Raw genomic sequence first — 24,479 nt, 5'->3', positions numbered from 1 at the left:
CAGCTTTGGGACTCTGTGTAGTCGTGGGCTATAGGGATCAGGACACTCGGAAACACCAACTTTCCAACTGGAAAGCAGCCGCCCAGATAGCACATTCATTATGGCCCAAAACTGGCTTGGCATTTTGGCAGAGTTTTGGAGGGATAAAAACAAAAGGAGGCCAAAACTCACCCAAAACCAATTGTGGCATTCCAAAATATGGCCATAACCATCGCAAAGAGAGACCAAAATCCAGCCAAAAAGTAGCCAAAACTGACCCAAAGTGAGGCCATAAGTATGCCACATGTATGTAATCTATGAAACTCCACTTAAATCTTTACATTTATTTAATTTTGCAATATGTCTACATTAGTTGTATACATTAATTGCTATGTCCTAGTGCACTAGGCTCATAATGTTAAATTGGCCTATATGTCAATAGATATTTTTACAACCACAAAAAAACACGAAGCTTAAATGCATTTCATTGTGATTTTGTATTTATTAAGTCATATGAGCATACTTATTACTGTAAACGGGTAGACTGTTGGCAGAGCAAACAGAATTTCTTCTCACAGCATCTGAAATTGACAACATACACACAAAGACAAAAGAAACACAATTACTAAATCTACTCTTTAAATAGCCTTGGAAATTGTTTAGTGAAGTTTAATTCAGATGTGGTCATTGAGTGTAGGGTAAAAATGAGGCTGTATTAGGCCTACAGTGATTGAAACTTACCCATTACTACTGCCTTAAGGTGCAGCTCCACTGCCTTATGCCTTATGCACTGAAAACAGAAGAGAACAAAGGGAATTAAGTGGATGTGTTCATTGATATAAGTCTGTCTGTGTTTCAAAATAAGTTTGCCACATGCAGAGCATTTCACATGTTAACTAGCTACTATATTAGGGCAAAAGAAAAATATAAAAACATCTGTTAGAAATTGATCTTAATGCCTTAATTAAAACAAATAGTAAAAATCCAACCTTTAAGGACACCAATTTTCTTAGTGAATGAAGAATGTATTGTAAATAAATAAATGTTCTTCCTTAAATTACAGGGGCAATAAGTATTTGACCCCCATGTTAAATTCCCATAGAGGCAGGCAGATTTTTTTTATTTTTAAAGGCCACTTATTTCATGGATCCAGGATACTATGCATCCTGATAAAGTTCCCTTGGCCTTTGGAATTAAAATAGCCCCACATCACATACCTGTCACCATACCTAGAGATTGGCATGGTGTGTTTTTCAGTTAGCCTATTAGCTGGTTTGATTTGCATTGAACCCAATGAGCATTTTAGTCAACTTTAGCATGGGTTCAAATACTTATTCTCCCCACTGTATTTGTTTATCCAACACCAGCTTTGCAAATAACGATGTCCACAGACAAGGTAGAATATTTTGCATGACTTATAAAAGTACGATGTATTGCGACATCAGATGCAAGTCAAATTTGTAGTTTCTTATGTCTCATTCCATCGAACTACAGATCCGCTACCCGATCTGGCAAACTTACATAGTGCGGTTATAACCGATAAAGGGCCGCGAAGCGAATGCAGAATTGCCGTTCACCCTGTTACGAGTTGATGAACCACTGAAACGATTTTGGAAACATTATTTTAAGGTACAAAAAACTCTTTGGTGTTGCTTTAAGTTTGCCTGTGTTTCACAAGTTTGCCACCTGCAGAGCCTTTAGATTAACAAGCTAACGTTAACTAGCTACTTAGCCAGTAGGCTACGTTACACCTACTGTAATAAAAAGACGTGTCGTCGATAAATAACGTTTGCATAGTGGGCTGTTACAAAGCTGTTCACCAAAACGAAGCTGTAGTCATATCTGTTATAGAGCTATGTAGAAACATGACTATATTTGTATACAAGTCAGACGTGTATTTGAAGACAGGAAAATGTTATTACCGTCTGTGATGGTGCTGGAGAAAGTGAAGTGGCCTACTAGACGTCTCTTCTAGAGAAAATTCCCGGTCTTTGATCAGTCTTCTGGCAAACCACAAGGTCGCCAAAACGCACCTGCATAAGTCAGTAAACCGTCCCGCTATTTGCCCATTCATCTGGTTAACCAGACATATGCCATAACACATCTACCGCTGACGCCATTTTATCTATTATGGTAAACCACAATCTTGCCACAGTTCAGCCGAAAGCATTTACTTTGCCGCTTCTATGCCAAAACAAACCCAAAAATACCAAACGTATGCCAGACTTGTGCTACAGTGGGTCCCCGTTAAGTTTGGACGGGTTCCTTCATGAATCACGCACCCCATTTTCTCAGCAGAAATGGCACAAACTGCAGTTGACACAAACAACCACAAGGTGTCACTTGGGTGCCACAACTATTTTTGATGCGACTGACTTACTGCTTCCATGATGCAGCGGGGGCACGGGAACTTAAATTGATCACGGTAGTTTAAGCTTACACTTGACAAAACATTCTAATATGAAAATGTAGATTCAATTGTTGTAAAATGGTGCAGCTCCTTTAAGAAAGCACCGTGTGCAGGGATGGAGAGAGAGAAAGCGAGAGGGGATAGGCCTATGTGTGTTAGAACTTAGCGTGTGGAAAAAGTATGTGCTGTTGAGACTGGAGCGAGTCATATTAAAAAAAAAAGCAATTATCCTCATTCATTGCAACCGCAGCATGCCTGCTTGCCGACGTTCAAACGAAAAATATATCAAAGCACCTTTTGCGTTTGAATGTAGCACGAAAAAATGTTTAAACAGCTGTACAAATGATTTAGCTAATTGATTATATAACCTGTACACCAGCAATTGTTGAACATTTACCTGTACAAGTACATTGACAGTAGCCCAGCCTAACAGCATGTTGTAGGCCTACTGTAGAAATTTCACTTAAATTGCAACCGCAACATGCCTGCTTGCCAACGTTCAAACGACAACGAAAAAGATAATAAAACAACAAGAGGGTTGAGTCTGAATGACACTGAGTTTTTAGACACTGAGTTTTTGTAGTTAAGAAATATTTTCGTATAAAAAAAATGGTCATTCTTCAATCTCCTTCACTGACGCCTATGGAAAAGGCTTAACGTCCCAAAACAACGATCAATGATCATCAAATTTCTCTCTCACATTGCTCCTCATAACCATCTATAAAAAAAGTGTGTTTTCTTTTCTTTTTGAGCACATCCGAATCCCAGGACATAACGCACTGGACCTTATAATAGGCTCGAGATATAATTCCAAAGGGGGCAGATAGGGGCCACTGCACTTAAAACTTAAAAAGATGAAGCTTTCCGAACTTTGAAATTGCGATCAGTGACTGGCATCGGGTGAACGAAGCTTTTCGAAGTTGAACAGGCTATTAAAAACTATTTGCGCACCTCCATGTCACAGGAGAGACTGGGCTCTCCCTTCTATGAAAAAGACGTTAGGCTACCTGCAAACTGGCCTATGATTTCATTGCTGAGTTTGCGGCAAAGCAAGAAAATGTTTTTTTTTTCCTGAGTCAGGATATGGCGAGTCAGTGTCATTTATTTGTCCAATGTTAGCCTATAGATACAGACCAGTACATCTTATCAATAGTTTGAATGTCGTGTGTGTTTCTGCTCATTGACAAATACCGTTCAGCACAATGATTCATGCCCAATTAATTCCCCCTGTTAAAGTGTTCGCCTTTGTTACACTATTTGGTTTCGTGATGTAGCCTATGATAAACACCATATGGCAAAATATGTGACTCAGCTAATGTTATAGGCTATACAATTTCCCCTCTTAAAGGCAAGCTGATGTAGCTTATTAGACTAGGCTACTATTAAAATACACCGACGGTAGCCTTGGCTATGTGTAAAGTAAGCTATCGCATGATTTCATGCACGTAAGTGAAAAGGGCCTTGCATCTGTCAAGTTCGCACAGGGCCTCGCATCCCCTTGCGACGGCCCTGCAGCTCCTCCTAAGACAGCGAGGAAAAAGTTAAAATACGCTATAAACCCGGGAAAAGTTGACAGGTTTGTTTCGGTCCCGGTGATTATTTGTAAAATTGTGCAAACGACAGCCTTTTCAAGGCATTTCAAGGAAGGAGTCGTAGCATGCAAGCTCCCAAATTGACCCAGTAGCCTAAGGCATCAATAAATTGTTGGGACTGGGGAGGGTCATGCGTTTTTTCTCAATCACTTTGGAGGGTCATAGAAAAAATTCTTGCTGGCGAGGGAGGGTCACGTCTTTTTTGACTAACGCTCCCAAAACTCCTCCGGTAGCCCCTTAATTAAATAAATAACGAACAGTCCCTAATTGATTAATAGCCTAGGCCTACACCAGCAATTGTTGAACATTGACCTGTACAGGACATTGACAGTAGCCCAGCCTAACAAGCAAATGTTGCAAAATACATCAAAAGACGCAATTAATCAGAAATAAATAATGTAATCTGCATCGCTTTATTTAACAAACTGCAAGCAACAAGAGCATTGAGTTCGCTGTAAGGCCAAACCCAAGAGCAAAGCCTATCTGTTAAGGCAGTCGATAGGCTATATAACGAGCTGTGTGCCTGGAAAGACGATAGATGACGGCTCTGGTCATCCCATACCCTCCCCCCACTTCCTGTAGCCTACCATTATGAAGGCCTGTAGCCTAAAACGACTCGTTGCCGTTTTGTGACATTAAGCTTTTTCACGTTAAGCCCCCCTCCCCCATCCCCTTCTTTCACAAGCAGTGGGGGAGCGCGGGGCACAAAGTAACACTTTTTGGTAGACAAAGGAGGGTTCTCCGCGCTTCTGTCGTTTGGCCACAATCCGTTGCAACCAGGCCAGGACAGATATTTTAGAGAGGAGAGACGCTGGTGCAGCTCAGATGTCTTCTTAATTTTCTTTATTCTTAAGTAAAAGGTGCAGAACATTATTAAACTTTGACTAACATTTCGATGTGTCTGTTTTTGACTAACGAACATCGAAACGTTAGTCAAAGTTTAATAATGTTCTGCACCTTTTACTAAAGAATAAAGAAAATTAAGAAGACATCTGAGCTGCACCGGCGTCTCTCCTTCTCTCTAACACTTTTTGGCTTTGGCTAAATATTTCTAAAATCATTTGAGCTTCACTAGTCACATGTTTTAACAAGCAACACTTGTTATTGAACTAATAACAGACGTGTGTCGAAAATTGACTTTATTTTCCATAGGGAGAAATAACATATGCAGAGTCTAACCAAGGTCAATCTTGCCAAAAAAGCCCTCAAACCTGAAAACACATGAGGCAAAAGTCCAAAACATCACAAAACTAACTAAACTAACACGTGCATATTTTTGTATTGCAATCATTGTAGCCTACAGTTGTAACAGCGCGTAACAGTCGTTTTACTCCCCGGATGCGCTCATTATAAAGAACGTTTAACGTGTCCCAAAAACAGCTATCAATTAATCACCAAACGTCTTATAAACAAGTATTGCCAGGAGCAACACCTTGCAAAAAATGATAATAGGCCTTTATATGGCTCTGCTCCTGCCTAGATTCGAACTCAGAACTACCTGAAAGTTGCAGACCTGTTCTGTAAATACGTGCATTAACCCACTCGACCGTCAGACAACGCTATCTGCTTCGAGTAGGCCTATTGGGTAGGACTGTAGCCTACACTGGTTGCTGTGGCACAGTCTTGAGTGACCGAATTCGTTTTTCTTTGTCATATGAATGCTGTCATTTTGTTAACATTACTGTTAAGGAGATGCTGTAGGCAAAGTCTATATTTCAACCTCGTTAGTGTAGTAAAAAAAATCAGAACTATTCACAAGGTTTCTGGGCAGCATATTTATGTTCTGTTAGCAAGCGAACTTCTCATGACTACCGACAAAGTAGCCTACTGCCAGCTGACGAAGCTCTCATTTTAAAACATTACTGAGAGACAGGCACTATACAATCAAGAAATCTTGCCACTGAATCCAAAACTATGTTTAACATTATGTACAAGGCTTAGGCTACAGTGGACTAGCATGTTGCAGGGGCTGCTAAAAACACAGAGAAACGCACTGAAAACTCGGCCAATCACAGCCCTTGCTGTCGAATGCGCCGTCTGGTTCGACCGTGGAACTCCACAGCGGACTATGCTGCCCCCAAGCGGCTGCAGTTGTACTTACATTTCACCATTCACCATGATCGTGAATGAAGTGTCAATTTTTAACTGGGACCCACTGTATGTGTGCTATCTGGGCGGTTCTGTCAGCCCACGTTACAATGTATTTGAGTGCAAAAAGCAGAATTAAAGATACAAGGTCCTAATTTAAACACGGAGTGCAAAGGCACTTAATGAACGAAGTGCGAGTTAAAGCGATCATCTGGATGTGGGAGCAAGGGCTGACCCACTGATGTTTGTGGTTAGGATCCTGTTCATGGTATTAAAATAGCTAATAGATTTTTTTGCCTCGTTATTGAATTTAGTTAGACGTTGCACTTTGCCTGCCCACAGTCTCAATCACAATATGTAGGGATGAGTAGGTCACCAACTCTCCAAACAACCCACTCGGCGCTAAATGAAATGGAAGCCTCATGGGACAGACATCTTGCTGTAGGCTACTACTTGCTGTACAAGAAAAGAATGCACTTTACTCTATGCTGCTACGCAATAGGCTACCAATCTGCTACACAAGCAATAGGCTACCAAACTGCTACGCAATAGGCTACCAATCTGCTATGCAATAGGCTACTAATGTAGGCTATACCTCTACAGATACAGTGGTCAGTATATAGGCTAGTTTACATCTACAGATGCACAGTGGTCAATATATGACTAGCTTACATCTACAGATACACAGTGGTCAATGTATAGACTAGCTTACATCTACAGATACACAGTGGTCAATGTATAGGCTAGCTTACATCTACAGATATGCAGTGGTCAATGTATAGGCTATCTTATATGTCTTGTCTTCACCATGGGATAGCGAGAAACGTAATTTCGTAATCTCTTTGTATGTCTGGGCATGTGAAGAAATTGACAATAAATTAGACTTTGACTTTGACTTTACATCTACAGATATGCACTGGTCAATGTATAGCCTAGCTTACTGTACCTCTACAGATATGCACTGGTCAATGTATAGCCTAGCTTACTGTACCTCTACAGATAGGCTAGAGGTACAAGGCTGTAATAGCCTTGAAACGCTTATACTAACTGCAGTAATATTTAAAGCTTCTAAAAACGATAAATGCAACCTTTTAAGTCATAGAAAAACACCACAAGAACTGGTACAATTGTAACATCGATAGCCTACATTTTTACCAGTGTTTTATTCTCAAGATATAGCGTAGCTATGGAAACGTAAATACACACATCATGGAACTATCTACAATCTTATAGCCATCCAAATATGAATGGTCTACAATTAATTCCAGAACAAGCTAACCTGCAAAATTCAAGCATCGCAAAAAAATAGCCAACTTTGAAACATTAACTGTTTAATTGCTTTGTGAAATTTGTGCTGGTGGACTACATGTCGCTGTTAAGTCAAATTCTTAACAAACGATAGCATATTTTTGAATTCTATTTCAACTTTCTTGGAGTAGGCCTAAACATGTATGAGTCCTTTCTGGCCAAATTTCACAGCTTTCAAGTCTATCTTTAAATGTTAAAACGGGCTTGTCTTGGAATTGCCAGGTCATGCAAATAGATGCTAGTTAGCACATTTGCAAGTTTTTGTGTAAACTAGGCTGTTGGTGTTTCATAGCCTTTAGCTTGTGTGTAGTTATTTGCTAGATTTCGACAAGAGCTTGTAGTTATTTGCTAGATTTCGACAAGAGCTTGTGACATTGCTTTAAAGTAGGCTACTTGGCAATGGCAAGGGCTCACGCAAGCTGGCAAACACGGCCCACTATGTGGTGAACCCCTCTGCTATAAGCTCATCTTGAAGTGTTTGTTAGCTAACTGTATAGAATGTGGTGCTATCAAAGCAAGATGCTACAGATGGCGTATGACGTGCAGTGATGCCTTGTATTTAAAAAAACATACGAACAAAAAAAACGCTGGAGATTTAAGGGGCATCTTAATCAGGCACTGAACTCGGTGTCCAACCCTATTTTCGGATCCATGAAATAGAGCCAATGATGATATTGTTATTTTGAAAACATGTAAATTTGTACCACGACCGGAATAGCGGGAAAAACTAGTTTTATCGATGTATTGATATGAATGGAGTGTGTCGTGTTTGTATGATTGGCGTGTTTGTGTATTGATAAGTGGCGTGTTTGTATGATTGGCGTGTTTTGTGTATTGATATGAATGGTGTGTGGCGTGTTTGTGTATTGATATGAATGGTGTGTGGCGTGTTTGTGTATTGATATGAATGGTGTGTGGCGTGTTTGTGTATTGATAAGTGCCGTGTGGCGTGTTTGTATGATTGCCGTGTTTGTTGTATTGATATGAGTGGCGTTTGTGTTTCAGTGTGTCCAGCTCGAGAGTTGGGCATCTCTGAGAAGGGCTCCGGCGGCTGCTTTCAGCTCCAAGTCTGGGGACAAGAAGAATTCCAAGAAAAAGTCAAGTGAGTTCCCCATGTCGGTGTGTGTTTGCTCTGCCGTTCAGGGAAGGTTGTTTTCTCCCACAAACAGTTATTCATGCTCAATGAACTACTCCAGAAGGTTCAGCTGGGTTCTCTTACTTATTCCAACAACACAAGGGAGATTCTGGTACCCTTCTCATGCACAGTTTAAATCCTAACCCTAACCCTGTCTAATATATATTTATAACCCCGTCTAACAGATATTTAGCTCTAGCGACCATCTCCAGTGGGGCAATTAGTTACCTGTGTGAGGGGCAGTTAGTTACCTGTGTGAGGGGCAGTTAGTTACCTGTGTGAGGGGCAGTTACAGCTAGTTACCTGTGTGAGGGGCAGTTAGTTACCTGTGTGAGGGGCAGTTATTTACAGTTAGTTACCTGTGTGAGGGGCAGTTAGTTACCTGTGTGACTGGGTGCTGCTAGGAGAAGTGGTCAGAAACAAATGGTCAAGACCTGAAGAGGTCACAGGAAAGCTTTGAAGAGACCAGAGGGAAGCTGAAACGGACGACATCAGGGGAAAGCAGGAGACCTTGTGAGGAGGCTGAAGCCATGAAAAGATTGTGGGGAATCTGAAGAGATCTGTGTGAAGCCTGACGAGATCTGGGTAGAAGACTGCACAGCTGGTGAGAAGACTGCACAGCTGGTGAGAAGACTGCACAGCTGGTGAGAAGACTGAGGAGCTGAAGAGAAGAACCTGTGAAGAAACCAGGAAGAAGCTGAAGACCAAGTGAAGCAGGAGAGATGAGACACCAAGATGAGTGCCTTTAGTGAGACACCAAGTAAACAAGATTACCTACAATCCCAAGCAGCATCCACAGCATCACTGTTGTGAAACCAAGGTCAAAGCCTGCCCCATCAATGTTCTGTGTGTAAAAGACATTTAGTGACATTAGTCCCCCTGTTAGGATGCTGGAGAATATGTTTGCTACATTGTTTATTCCTTTTGTGTTACAGGTTCACAATATTTTCATTCATAATTAATTTCTTTGTCAAATTTCATGACCGTAAGCAAGTGAGGATCGTCAGGGAGGGAAACCGTGCTAATTCCCTCACAAAACCCTTGTCTGCCAAACCGCTTGGAGACGAGGTTGTTGCCAAACCGCTTGGAGACGAGGTTGTTGGCTGATGCAGACCTGATAACGACTCAGCTGCATTAGAATCATAATTTATTTTTCATTGAGCAAGTCCAACAAAATTAAAATAAATTAGTGTCATGTTTTGTAGGGTGTTGTGTGTTCTGCAAAGAGGCAGCTCTGTCTCTGTACTGAGGATGAATTCTTGCATATTTCTGGGGGTCATGCAGCAGAAGACAGTCGTAGTTGGGATGCTCATTCTGATGGTGATCTGATGATCCAAAAGGTTTTTAGAGTTTTTAACTTCTGTGAGTGATTTGCTTTGGCAGGATACTTAGTGGAGGAAGAAAACTCCAATTATCATATTGCCATTTTCACGTACTCGTATTAATTTTGTCAGACGAGACAACAAAATATGTTCATGAACAAGCTTTACAAAATGAGAAGACAGAATATCCAGCTGTTACGCCTTGCGAAGTGGGTGGGTCTCTCTGATAATGCTCTAAACTGGTTTCAAACCTACATTACTGGCAGAGATTTTTATATCAGTCTAGGAGATCATGTATCTGAAAAACATGACTTGCCTTTTGGTGTGGCCCAGGGGAGCTGCCTTGGTCCCCTGCTATTTTCTCTATATATGCTTCCATTGGGAAACGTCATAAGTCAACATAATGTAAACTTCCACAGCTACGCAGATGATACCCAATTGTATCTTTCTGTGGAGCCAACTAACCCAGATGGCCTTTGCTCCCTCACTGCATGCCTAACCTCCATTAATCAGTGGATGAGCAAAAACTTTTTGAAACTAAATGATGACAAAACAGAGGTACTTCTGGTTGGACCAAAACTAAAGCGAGATATTATTCTTAGTAATCTGGGGAACTTGGCACACCAGGTCAAACCAAAAGTAACAAGCCTCGGTGTCATCTTAGATGCAGAGTTAAGTTTTAAGCCCCATATCAGTAAAGTTACTCAGACAGCCTATTTCCACTTGAGAAACATTGCCAAAGTGCGGCCCTTTTTATCTCAACAAGATGCAGAAAAACTAATTCACGCCTTTATCACTAGCAGGTTAGACTACTGCAATGCACTTTTCACTGGTCTTCCCAAAAAACATCTAAAGAAATTGGCACTCATACAGAACTCTGCGGCTAGACTTTTAACTAAGACTAAGAAGAGAGAACACATCACCCCTGTGTTGGCTGAACTGCACTGGCTCCCTATTTCCTATAGAATTGATTTTAAGGTTATGTTAATTACTTACAAAGCTCTGAATGGCATAGCACCTTCATACAGAGGGTCCCCGTTAAAAATTGACACTTCATTCACGATAATGGTGATTCACGCAGCTGGGTGACATGTAAGTACAACTGCAGCCGCTTGGGGGCAGCATAGTCCGCTGTGGCGTTCAACGGTCGAACTGGACGGCGCATTCGACAGCAAGGGCTGTGATTGGCCGAGTTTTCAGTGCGTTTCTCTGTTTTTAGCAGCCCCTGCAACATGCTAATCCACTGTAGCCTAAGCTTTGTACATAATGTTAAACATAGTTTTGGATTCAGTGGCAAGATTTCTTGATTGTATAGTGCCTGTCTCTCAGTAATGTTTTAAAATGAGAGCTTCGTCAGCTGGCAGTACTGCCCTACAAAGGCAAAAGACCTTAACTCGCCAGAGTGTGAAACTGAGAAAAATGACTTTAAAGTTTTTTTGTTGTCCAGCCAATTGTATGATAGGTAGGACACTGAAAATTTGCCAAGTAATTGTCATAATGAATACATGTATCTACATGAAAAAAAAATCAGCTCAAACTTGACCTTTGACCCTTATTTGGAAGTTACTGTATTCTGCCTTTGCATTATCTGCAAAACAATAATGGGTCATACAAAGGCAAAATACCTTAACTTCTAATTTATTGACCATTTGGACTTTTATCACTCTATAGAAACATTTATATGATAACAATGATAGCCTTAAGATAACATTTAGTGAGTTTTGTCTAGTAAGGCTTAATATTAGGCCTCCATCAACAGAATATTACAAAATACAAAATAATGAGAAGGCTACACTGGAACATTTTAAAACTTTATCGTTGTACTTAATTTAAGTAAAATAACACTTTAAGAGCCAGAAAACCAAAAAACAGCCACAACATGATCCAAGCCAATGCCATTGGAAACATATGCAATTACAGGAATTTTGCTACTCATGGACACATAATAATTTACTGTCTGTGTCGTGCGGGCGGCGGAGGAGTCACACATTGATTGGATTTCTTTCTTGACAAATTAAAGGGACATCGACTTAAGGACATGCTGTGTAGTTTTGTTCGTATGGGAGTCAAATATTTTGCAACCAACACTGTCTAGCTTTAGCTAATAGCTTACTCATAGCGACACTTAAAATTGAATGACAACATCCGAACAACGTTGCACTTTGATAGATTTTAGGCTAGCTAGCCTGCACATAATTATATTGCGAATGGGCTTGCTGAAAACTTGTGATGGATTTAAACAATGGATTTGTCTTCTCAGTGGATGTTGTTTTCCATGGATTTTTTTAAAGGTAAGCTGCGATCTAAGTTCTATCTGCTGGGTTAGTTTGTGTGCGACATGTTCTCCTCGCCGGGGAGGGACGGGGAGGTGTATCGTGAGGCGTCCCCAACCCACTCGCTTTGTTTTCTGCCAGTGAGTGGACTTGCAGATTGGCAGGCAGCTAGCCACCCTGTATGGCACGAGAAAACGTGTACTAGGCTACTAGTTAATAGTATCCAGGCTTTGAGACATTTATGGTGTCTTACAGTTGCCTGGCACAACATCTATCATGTAGGCTATTTGTGGATCAGGAACAGTTAACTAGCTAACTAGGCTACATCCTAGCTGAATTTCATAGTTAATGCTAGATAGTAAAACAACCACTGCAACATTTTCTTTTCACTTTATTGAAGTAGTGTGGCTGAAGTGCTTCAATTAGGCCTACATACAATACATAGGCATAAGACACTCTGCCTTTGTTTTACCCACCACCAATGTTAATATGGTTTGCTGCGCTGAAATTACGGTGCACTGTAACTTAATTCCAGCGTTCTATAGAGCCGCGAAACAAAGCTAAAGAACCACAACTGATGTTACGGGCTATGCCTTGGCTTACCCTCTGCTTTTTGAAGTTACGGCAAAAACAGCATCTTATTTTGATAAGAAAACAACAAAATTGACTCAAGATATTTGTCCACATGATAAAATTGATGCCCATTGTTCCAAAAATGACAAAAACTCATTTTTGATAAAATTGAAGTTACGGCCTTTTGCCTTTGCACGGCAGAGTAGGCTACTTTGTCGGTAGTCATGAGAAGTTCGCTTGCTAACAGAACATAAAAATGCTGCCCAGAAACCTTGTGAATAGTTCTGACACTAACGAGGTTGAAATATAACCTTTGCCTACAGCATCTCCTTAACAGTAAAGTTAACAAAATGACAGCATTCATATGACAAAGGAAAACGAATCCGGTCACTCAAGACTGTGCCGCAGCCGTGGGGCAGAAGACGCTTGGTGGCCGTCCACAACGTTATAAACTTAACCTAAATAGTCGGCTGCTGTAAGCTACAATCGGATTTTATTGTATACCCCTGTTGTCTCAATGATGATAACATCTCATTTCCGACTATATTTCAAAGTGTGCCGTTCATTTGCATTATTAACATAACATCGTATTTTGTCATTTTTGGCGAAGACATGCATTCCGTTAGGGATATTGAACATATTTAACATTCTCTAACCATCGTGATTTCGAATTGGTGCAGTTGTCAGCACAAAAACTCATTTTATTCTTTTGCTATTTTGCATTGCTCTATGCTGTTCTATGGTGCTTTCTGCCTCTTGGTTGCGCACGCATGTTTTCGTGGCGTTTCATAGAAATCCATATATAATGAGCGCATAAAACGACTTGTTGGCGTTTTGGGACATTAATCTACATGTAGGCTACGTTAAGCTTTAAGGATTGTATGTCCTTAATTTATTTATATAGGCCTATTTAGGCTACTTGCGCAAACCCTGGATACTTTTATTGCCACACAACAATATTGGTGGTATTTGTTACATTAGCTTCAAAAGGCACCGCTTCAGAAAGCTGCACTGCTTGTGAAAGAAGGGGGTGGGGGAGGGGAGCTTGCAGCCAAGTGTCGGAAAAATGCATAGCCTACAACACAGAACCCGCTTCTCGCATTAGTCACTGACAGTAGACACGCTTCCAGCCTAATGACTTTCACACATTTTGAATGATTCACAGCATTTTGAATGATTTACACATGCTGCAAACACCCGGCCCGCGGGCCAAATCCGGCCCGCGTCCTGCCCAATTCCGGCCCGCGACGTATGACAAAATAATAATGTAATCCGGCCCTTGAGGCTATTAATTGCGACAAACAACGATACTGCTTAAAATAGACGATAGATCCAGGTACGGTGACAAATCTCATTTGTAGGCCTACTCTACTCTTCAAACCCAAAATCGCTGCGCAAAGTTTTCAGGAAATACTTGTATTACACGCGAGAAACACAAAGACGTGCATATGTAATGACGCGGAAGCGATGCAGGCCATAGTGTTGCAGAAATTGAAGCAGAAATTAAGCAGAAATAGGCCTACACCAAATGTTGAAAAACGTTCACGTGTGATGAAGTCTTAGGTAAGCTATGTTATTCACCTATTCTAATTCTGAAGAAGAATATCCTTTTGGAGATTATGATCGATCGTCTATGACAGTGATAGTCACGGTGCGTCTCTGAATGGAGGTGCGTGTATACAACGGTGTCCACTAAGCATACCATGCTTGTTTCGACCTTCTGCCCAACATAGCTTGGAGGTTGCAGTGGTAATCGTGATAATAGTGTCCGTAATGGATGTGGTACAGACAGCAGGGCTAGTAGAAATAGGGCTCTAAAGAACTACAAAGTCACCCGCAATATGATGCGAACTTCTGGGTACTGCAGAAAATATTTCTTAACTTCAAAAACTCAGTGTCTAAAACTCGGTGTCATTCAGACTCAACCCTCTTGACGTTTGGTGATTAATTGACAGCTGTTTTGGGACACGTTAAACTTTCTTTATAATGAGCGCATAAAACGACTTGTTGTTTGGGACATTAAGCTACGTTAAGCTTTTTCACGTTAAGGATTGTATGTCCTTTAATTTATTTATATATTTAGGCTACTTGCGCAAACCCTGGATACTTTTATTGCCACACAACAATATTGGTGGTATTTGTTACATTAGCTTCAAAAGGCACCGCTTCAGAAAGCTGCACTGCTTGTGAAAGAAGGGGGTGGGGGAGGGGAGCTTGCAGCCAAGTGTCGGAAAAATGCATAGCACAGAACCCGCTTCTCGCATTAGTCACTGACAGTAGACACGCTTCCAGCCTAATGACTTTCACACATTTTGAATGTCTTTCTATAGGCTAAGCATATAATGGAGATAGAGTAGAAAACTGGATTTAACTAAACAAATGTAACTAAGTAAACTGATTGTTTACTCTACAGTAGGCTATGTTCCCCCTCTCAGGCTGTACAGTAGGCCTATTGAAAGTAGGCTAATGAGCTCAATAGACACGTTAGCGCTTCCATTAGGAAACTTTCGTTGCAGACTTTCACAACTGATTGTTTAGCCTACAGTGGGCCTACTCTACAGTAGCCTAGGCTATAGGTTATGTTCCCCCTCTCAGGCTGTATAGTAGGCCTATTGAAAGTAGACTACTGAGCTTAGACACATTAGCGCTTCTAGCCTAATGACTTTCACACATGAATGATTTACAGTAGACACATTAGCGCTCCACGCAGTGGCGTAACTAGGCCTAGTAGGTGCAGCAAGTGCAGTCGCACCAGGGCCTATGACCTCCGTCGCTACCCCCGCAATGCAATTGCTGGAAAATTCTATACCGGTCCTTTCTGACTACCTGCGTGCCTTTGACCAGGCCAAGGCTACAGCGCAGACACTCGCAAATAAATGGGGGTTCAGAGTACATTTGAAAATGTGAAGAGTGAAGCGTCACTTTGACGAACTATCGGAAGATAAACGCTTAACCGATGCAGAGAGATACTTAAAAGTGCAGGTATTTAATGCAACTCTGGACATCATAATCAGTCAGCTCTCCCAAAGATGTGCAAGCATGCTGGAAACTTGTTATGTGTTTGAGTCTTTACGTCCTATGATCCTTCAACTCGCCGGTGATGATGAACTGCTTGAAAAGGCAGTACGTTTGTCAGACCATTATAGCATGGACATTGCACCGACATTCCCAACACAACTCCTCTCATTTAGGTCTTGCCTTAAAGCAGAGATTTCACAGAAGTCATCTATTTTTCAACTTGCCAAAAGGCTGGTGGTAGATTATGACAGTGTAACATCCACATTCGGGGAAGTGTGTACTGCTCTCATGTTGTTTCTACATTGCCTATGACTGTGGCAACAGCTGAGCGATCTTTTTCCAAATGTTCAACAATTGCTGGTGTACAGGCTATAATCAATTAGCTAAATCATTTGTCCAGCTGTTTAAACATTTTTTCGTGTTACATTCAAACGCAAAAGGTGCTTTGATTTTGTTTAAACGTTGGCAAGCAGGCATGCTGCGGTTGCAATGAATGAGGATAATTGGTTTTATCTGCGGTGTTATTTTTTGCATTTTGAATATGACTCGCTCCAGCACGTATACTTTTTTGCACGGTGCTTTCTTAAAGGAGCTGCACCATCTTACAACAATTGCATCTACATTTTCATATTAGAATGTTTTGTCAAGTGTAAGCTTAAACTACCGTGATCAAATTAAGTTTCCGTGCCCCCGCTGAAAGTCTCTTATGCTCTTATAGATTTGATAGTGTAACGATAAGTAACCGTGACAAATAGGGTATAAGATATATAAACTCACGCTATTGTATTATCATATATGTTTGGTAATGGCTCAGCTTTCTCTGATTGTTCTACTGACTTGGAAACTGCATCATGGAAGCAGTAAGTCAAGTCGCATCAAAAATAGTAGTGGCAGAACTCCAAAGTGACACCTTGTGGTTGTTTGTGTCAACTGCCGTTTGTGCCATTTCTGCTGAGAAAATGGAGATCGTGATTCCTGAAGGAACCCGTCCAAACTTAACGGGGACCCACTGTATATCTCTGAACTTTTAATATCTTATCAACCACAAAGGAAACTTAGATCATCCAATTCTAATCTTTTAATCGTACCCAAAGTGCTCCACAAACAAAGTGGAGAAGCTGCGTTTATCCATTATGCCCCCAAACTATGGAACACCCTGCCTCTGTACATCAAGCAGGCGAGTTCAGTAAATATTTTTAAAAAAGATCTGAAAACATACCTGTACAGGAAAGCTTTTAGTTAACTCATCTTATCCTGTAGACTACATTTTCAGATTATTCTACATCTGCTACTATTGGAGGGCGCAGCCAGCCAGAAGCAGATGGGCTCCCCCTATTAAGTCAGGTTCTGCTCAAGGTTTCTTCCTGGAATATGGGAGTTTTTCCTTGCCACAGTTGCCATATGGCGTGCTTGTGGGGGGTAAGAGGGTTAAGGCTGCCAGTCTTATGACGTCATTTTCTATATTTTTGATATGTTGCTGAGTATATCATAAACAGCAAAGAAAAGTGATTGATAATGACTGACTGACTATTATTGTGTTACATGCTTCAAATGTAAAGCACTTTGAGCTGCATTCTGTGTATGAAAGGTGCTATACAAATAAAGCTTTATTATTATTATTATTATAAAATATTCTGAATGAGAATTCTGTGGCTGCAACAAGAAACTACATGGAGCAAGAACACCAGATAGTACTGCTAGAGTTAGCAGCTAACTACCTAAGCCTTATGCCACAACACAATCATAAGTTGCACCTTCTCATATACAGTGATGGTCAAAAGTATTGGCACCCATGCTAAAGTTGGCTAAAAAGAGGAACATAAAATCATCTTTTTGGAAATTGATTTTAATGCCTTAAGTAAAAAAATGAGGAAATATCCAACCTTTAAGGACAACAATTTATTTGTGAATGAGTAATGTATATAAGTATATTTACTCTTTTGATCCCGTAAGGGAAATTTGGTCTCTGCATTTATCCCAATCCGTGAATTAGTGAAACACTCAGCACATAGTGAACACACAGTGAGATGAAGCACACACTAATCCCGGCACAGTGAGCTGCCTGCAACAACAGCTCAATGTAATAATGTATCGTAAATAAATACATGTTCTTCCTTAAAATACAGGGGTCATAAGTATTAGCACCCATGTTAAATTCCCATAGAGGCAGGCAGATTTTTAAAGGCCAGTTATTTTATGGATCCAGGATACTATGCATCCTGATGAAGTTCCCTTGGCCTTTGGAATTAAAATAGCCCCACATCATCACATGCCCTTCACCATACCTAGAGATTGGCATGATGTTATTTCAGTTAGCCTATTAGCAGTTTTGCCTTGAGCTCAATGAGCATTAAACCAGCTAATAGGCTAACTGAAATAACACCATGCCAATTTCTAGGTATGGTGAAGGGTATGTGATGTGGGGTTCATTCCCACATGAGAAGGAAGTTAGGTAATAGTCGGTATGACTCCACAAGTCGAGACGCCATCACATAATTAACACTAATGATAATTAAATGCAGATTGGACCGTGCCTTTTAAAACTGATTAGTTAGAAGCCTCTTTAGCTAGCCTGCATAGCAATGAGACACACAGGCAACAGTTTACTGCATAACCTGAAACAGTTATCACTTGCGCTCAAAGTGATCACAACCATTTGTGGATTATACTAATATTATTAGCTCATTGAAATGTATTAATGACGGAACTTTGCCTTACTGAGAACAGCTGAAATTCCTTCATGACGCCAGTGTCCATCGTTCATTGGGCCACAGTGCTGGCAACCCCATGTCCTTGGTACTCAGCTGCTGCACCCTGAGGCCGGGTGGGTTTGAGAAGCATCTTTGAGGAAGTTGTGAATAAACTCGTGTGTTTACCCTCCTCTCCCCCGACCGTCCTAGCAGAAGTCACTCCGCAGACCTACTTCGATCTAGAGAAGATGGTCCAGCACAGAACTCTCGTGGACTTCCCCAAGAAGGAGACGGTAGTGGCAGCGGCCGAAGCAGCAGTGAAGTCACCAGTGTCCGAGCCACCCGCTGAGGCCACAGCCCCTGCTGCTAAACCAACTGCTGCCGAACCTGCATCTGAACCTGCTACCCCCATAGCTGAAACAGTTCCAGAGGCAGCACCTGTAGCAGAAGCCCCTGCCCCAGTGGTTGAAGCTGCCCCAGTGGTTGAAGCTGTTGCAGAAGCCCCTGCCCCAGTGGTTGAAGCTGTTGCAGAAGCTGCCCCAGTGGTTGAAGCAATCACAGAAGCTGCCCCAGTGGTTGAAGCTGTTGCAGAAGCTGCCCCAGTGGTTGAAGCAGTCGCTGAAGCTGCCCCAGTCGCAGAAGCTGCCCCAGTGGTTGAGGCAGTCACAGAAGCTGCCCCAGTGGTTGAGGCAGTCACAGAAGCTGCCCCAGTGGTTGAGGCAGTCACAGAAGCTGCCCCAGTGGTTGAGGCAGTCGCAGAAGCTGCCCCAGTGGTTGAGGCAGTCGCAGAAGCTGTTGCCCCAGTGGTTGAAGCTGTTGCAGAAGCTGCCCCAGTCGCTGAAACGGCCCCAGTGGCTGAAGCTGCTGCCCCAGTCGCAGAAGCAAAACCAGTCGCTGAAGCTGCCCCAGTGGTTGAAGCAGAAGCAGTCGCTGAAGCTGCCCCAGTCGCAGAAGCTGCCCCAGTGGTTGAAGCAGTCGCTGAAGCTGCCCCAGTCGCAGAAGCTGCCCCAGTGGTTGAAGCTGTTGCAGAAGCTGCTGCCCCAGTGGTTGAAGTAGTCACAGAAGCTGCCCCAGTGGCAGAGGCTGTTGCAGAAGCTGCCCCAGTGGTTGAGGCAGAAGCTCCAGTTGTTGAAGCAGAAGCTCCAGTTGTTGAAGCTGCTCCTGCAGCAGAAGCCCCAGTTGTTGAAGCTGCTCCTGCAGCAGAAGCCCCAGTTGTTGAAGCTGCCCCTGTTGCTGAGGCAGAACCTCCAGTTGTTGAAGCAGAAGCCCCAGTTGTGGAAGCTGCCCCTGTTGCTGAGGCAGAAGCCCAAGTTGTGGAAGCTGCCCCTGTTGCTGAGGCAGAAGCCCAAGTTGTGGAAGCTGCCCCTGTAGCAGAAGCCCCTGTAGCTGAGGCTGCTGCGGAAGTGGTTGCAGAAGCGGTTGCAGAAGCGGTTGCAGAAGCGGTTGCAGAAGCGGTGGAAGCCCCAGTAGAGGCAGTGGCACAAGCGGTGGCTGAGGCGGTGGTTGAAGCGGTGGCTGAGGCGGTGGTTGAAGCAGCAGCTGAAGTGGTGGCTGAGGTACCTGCCGAAGCCTCCCCAGCTGCAGAGGAGCTTGTGGACGCCGCTGCAGATGGTACACCCCTCTCACACACACGCACACACACTCACACGCGTCATGGTGTCCACACAACCCTTCCTTTGTCTTTCACTTGCCCTTTGTGGGATCCACCCACTCTGCCTGTTTCTGTTTCCACATTCTCCTGAGGAGGTTAGGCCTAACCCCCACCACCCCCCCCCCCAAGGAGGTTAGTAGTCCCCCCTCTCTCCTGAGGAGGTTAGTAGTCCCCTCTCTCTCCTGAGGAGGTTAGGCCTAACCCCCACCCCCTCCACCCCCCCCAAGGAGGTTAGTAGTCCCCCTCCGAGGTGATTAGTAGTCCCCTCTCTCTCCTGAGGAAGTTAGTAATCCCCCCCTCTCTCCTGAGGAGGTTAGTAGTCTCCCCTCTCCTGAGGAGGTTAGGCCTAATACTCACTCAGGTTGACCTGTAAGTTTCACCCACCGAGGCTCCTCCTCTTGGGCCTTGGTGATTTTACTCCTCGCAGACCTCCCCTGCAGTGCTCCAAGAACCAATCACTTTCTAGTGTGTCCAGAAAGCCCTCTGAGGTCACGGACCCTGCTCAGGGCTTCCTGACTTGTACAAGGTCAACATGACCTGTAGAATGATGGGAGTTCCATGCCCCTGATTGTGACCTTTTAGATGGACTCTGGAGTATTGAGCAAGAGTACTACCTGAACCATAGAATCTACCATAATAGAATTCTACATCATTCCGTTTTGAAGCAACTTAATTCCAAGTTGACATTGTGATGAAGGCAGTGTGAGCTTTTCTGACTGATGCTTAGCGTCACCCTTTCAAAGATAAATAATATAAATGATTGTGATTCGGAAATCCGAGTTGAATAAATGCACTTGTGGCACATCAAACCAACGCACATGCACTGGCAGCAATGCTGCGGAGTGTTGCCATGGTGATCTTTGAAGATTTTAAATTGCTGCACGTGTACTGTTAAAGATGAACTTGGGCTAACAAGTTTTAAGAATGATCAAGACATTCTTCCTGTATCAGTGTACCACAAGAGAATGTGATTGGTTCTTCCAAGCTACTGGTTCTTCCACTCCATTAATCTATCCAGGTGGTGCTGATGCTTCCTCACCAGTGTAGCACCTCCACCAGTGTAGCACCTCCACCCCTGATCTGCTTATACCACCCCAGATCTGCCCATACCACCCCTGATCTGCTTATACCACCCCAGATCTGCCCAGATCTGCTTATGCCACCCCAGATCTGCTTATACCACCCCTGATCTGCTTATACCACCCCTGATCTGCCCATACCACCCCAGATCTGCCCAGATCTGCTTATACCACCCCAGATCTGCTTATGCCACCCCTGATCTGCTTATGCCACCCCAGATCTGCTTATGCCACCCCAGATTGTCTTATGCCACCCCTGATCTGCTTATGCCACCCCAGATCTGCCCTGATCTGCTTATGCCACCCCAGATCTGCCCTGATCTGCTTATGCCACCCCTGATCTGCTTATGCCACCCCAGATCTGCTTATGCCACCCCAGATCTGCTTATGCCACCCCTGATCTGCTTATGCCACCCCTGATCTGCCCTGATCTGCTTATGCCACCCCTGATCTGCTTATGCCACCCCTGATCTGCCCTGATCTGCTTATGCCACCCCAGATCTGCTTATGCCACCCCTGATCTGCTTATGCCACCCCTGATCTGCTTATACCACCCCAGATCTGCCCTGATCTGCTTATGCCACCCCTGATCTGCTTATGCCACCCCTGATCTGCTTATGCCACCCCAGATCTGCCCTGATCTGCTTATGCCACCCCAGATCTGCCCTGATCTGCTTATGCCACCCCAGATCTGCCCTGATCTGCTTATGCCACCCCTGATCTGCTTATGCCACCCCAGATCTGCTTATGCCACCCCAGATCTGCTTATGCCACCCCTGATCTGCTTATGCCACCCCTGATCTGCTTATGCCACCCCTGATCTGCCCTGATCTGTCCTGATCTGCTTATGCCACCCCTGATCTGCTTATGCCACCCCTGATCTGCCCTGATCTGCTTATGCCACCCCAGATCTGCTTATGCCACCCCTGATCTGCTTATGCCACCCCTGATCTGCTTATACCACCCCAGATCTGCCCTGATCTGCTTATGCCACCCCAGATCTGCTTATGCCACCCCTGATCTGCTTATGCCACCCCTGATCTGCTTATGCCACCCCTGATCTGCTTATACCACCCCAGATCTGCCCTGATCTGCTTATGCCACCCCAGATCTGCTTATGCCACCCCTGATCTGCTTATGCCACCCCTGATCTGCTTATGCCACCCCTGATCTGCTTATGCCACCCCTGATCTGCTTATGCCACCCCTGATCTGCCCTGATCTGCTTATGCCACCCCTGATCTGCTTATGCCACCCCTGATCTGCTTATGCCACCCCTGATCGCCACCATCGCTTAACTGCTCTCTACACATGCGCCACTGGGCACGCAACACTCTTACCTGGTCACTCCATACCTGCTAGTAGTCATCCCACACACACATTCCCTTACCTGGTCACTCCATACCTGCTAGTAGTCATCCCACACACACATTCCCTTACCTGGTCATCCCACACACTTACTCCCTTACCTGGTCACTCCTCACCTGCTACTGGTTGCCCCACACACTTATTCCCTTAACTGGTCACTCCCTACTGGTAATGTAGTTCTGCATGTGGACACATTGTGCCTGTAGCATGTTGCCATTGCAATGCTTCCCTGTGCAGTCGTGGTCAAGCCTGCCTACCTGCCCAGGGTCATGGGGTCATGCCTGCCTACCTGCCGGGGTCATGGGGTCATGATCACACCTGCCTGCTCACCTGGGGTCTCACCTGCTTTATCCCCTGGGTTCATGCTTGCTCTCTAATCAGGACTCCTTTCCCCTGCTGCTCAGCATGTGGTCATGTGATCTTTCCCCTGCTGGTCATGTGGTCTTTCCCCTGCTGGTCAGCATGTGGTCATGTGGTCTTTCCCCTGCTGGTCATCGGCTGCCTGAGCTCCAGGCTCCTCCCTCTGTTCTCGCATGTCTGTGTCTCTCTGTCTCTGCGGTGGCCATCTTCTGCCTCTCCCTCCCCTCTCTGTTCTGGTGCTGTAGCGCCCCCTGCTGCCTGGATTTATATTCTTTGGTGTTTATTCTTTTCTGTGCATAATTGGCCACCTCTCCAGCAGTGGGCATTATCTGCTGCAGATAATGTTAATGCTAAAACCTGTCCGCAGTGTTATTGCTAATGTTAAAGCTAATGTTAAATTCTGAATCCCTGATTGATGCAGTTAAACATGTGTCAGCAATGTTACAGATAATGTTAAATTCTTTATTCCTGATGAAGTTAATACTGCATTTGTTCAAGTGTGACGTGTTAAAAGTTAATGTTAATGCTTGACTGAAGCCTTGTACCATGTACTACTTCCTTTGTGTGTGATTAGATGTAGCCCTGATATATTGTGCACCTTCCATAGCTTTGGAACGTGTTGATGTTACATTGTACAGCCCTGCAGTCCTCTGTGTTGTGTTTATAATTATATTATTATATAGTCCTGATGTTCTAATGCCCTTTATTATATAGTCCTGATGTTCTAATGCCCTTTATGATATAGTCCTGATGTTCTAATGCCCTGTAACCTTGTGGATGTGAGGCCACTCTGCATCCCTCCTATCCTCTTGTTCTTTCCTGTTCCTGGTCTCTATAATCCCGAAGTCACACGATAACAGTAGTCTGTTATCTCAACCTGCTCTCTTTGCCGACTCTGTGTGTGTGAATGCATTTGTGTGTCTGGAATATGGATGCCACTGTGTGTGTGTGTGTGTGTGTGTGGAATATGGATGGCACTCTGTGTGTGAATGTATTCGTGTGTGTGTGGAATATGGATGGCACTCTGTGTGTGAATGTATTCGTGTGTGTGTGGAATATGGATACCACTCTTGGTGTTGTCTCCGTGCATGAGATCTATATTCTTCTGTTTGTCTCAGAGTGTGTGTGTGTGTGTGTGCGCGCGCTATTACAGGTGTGTGTGTGTGTGTGGTGTTTAACTGTTCCCTCTCTGCTTGCAGTGGGGATGGACCCAATTCAGAAGCTCTTCCTAGACTCCATTCGTCAGTATTCTTCACAGAGCCAGTGAGTCTCTCTTACTCTCTCTCTTACTGTCTCTTTTTCTCTCTCTCTCTCTCTCTCTCTCTCTCTCTCTCCTCTCTCTCTCTCTCTCTCTCTCTCTCTCTCTCTCTCTCTCTCTCTCTCTCTCACTCTCTCGTCGCCGAGGAGACCAGAACGCGGTTGCTTGTCCAGTGTAGCCATGGGTCAGTTCGGGGGTGGGGCCTCATGGGTCAGTCGACACGGAAAATGACAAGTGTGTCTGCAGTTCGGGGGTTGGGGCCTCGGCACCTGCACCTTCTCTTCCAACATCACGGCTTCTACACACAGATGCGTTCCGTCAACGCATGCCAGTGGGTGTTCCCGATGGTAGCTATGCAAATAACTTGAAGTATATG

The 24,479-nt window shown here is 43.7% G+C and overlaps 1 protein-coding gene and 2 long non-coding RNA genes across 24 annotated transcripts in view; 2 read left to right on the top strand and 1 right to left on the bottom strand.

Annotated features, from left to right (window-relative positions):
• The window catches only part of si:ch211-140m22.7 (uncharacterized protein LOC570370 homolog), a 28,706-nt gene that overhangs the window by 1,434 nt on the left and 2,793 nt on the right, over positions 1-24,479 (top strand). The window contains exons 3-7 of one of the 22 annotated variants that reach the window (XM_042084336.1): positions 8,383-8,479; positions 18,599-18,914; positions 18,954-18,999; positions 19,048-19,999; positions 24,045-24,108. In XM_042084336.1, coding sequence (XP_041940270.1) covers positions 8,383-8,479; positions 18,599-18,914; positions 18,954-18,999; positions 19,048-19,999; positions 24,045-24,108 — 1,475 coding nt within the window. Of the gene's footprint in view, positions 1-8,382; positions 8,480-18,598; positions 20,000-24,044; positions 24,109-24,479 lie in introns of all 22 variants that reach the window. The other 21 variants (XM_042084335.1, XM_042084330.1, XM_042084342.1 and 18 more) reach the window with 21 other exon arrangements.
• On the top strand, positions 8,486-9,711 carry LOC121703902. Its single transcript, XR_006030168.1, has 2 exons — positions 8,486-8,765; positions 8,831-9,711. It is a non-coding gene; the product is annotated as an uncharacterized LOC121703902 (long non-coding RNA).
• Positions 22,206-22,602, bottom strand: LOC121703904. Its single transcript, XR_006030173.1, has 3 exons — positions 22,558-22,602; positions 22,373-22,507; positions 22,206-22,232 (listed from the first exon to the last, which is right to left on the bottom strand). It is a non-coding gene; the product is annotated as an uncharacterized LOC121703904 (long non-coding RNA).

The sequence above is a fragment of the Alosa sapidissima genome, chromosome 2, assembly GCF_018492685.1.
Source record: "Alosa sapidissima isolate fAloSap1 chromosome 2, fAloSap1.pri, whole genome shotgun sequence".
Lineage (NCBI taxonomy): Eukaryota > Metazoa > Chordata > Actinopteri > Clupeiformes > Clupeidae > Alosa > Alosa sapidissima.
Note: the sequence above shows the minus strand (reverse complement) of the source record. Positions and strands in the feature narration are given on the sequence as shown.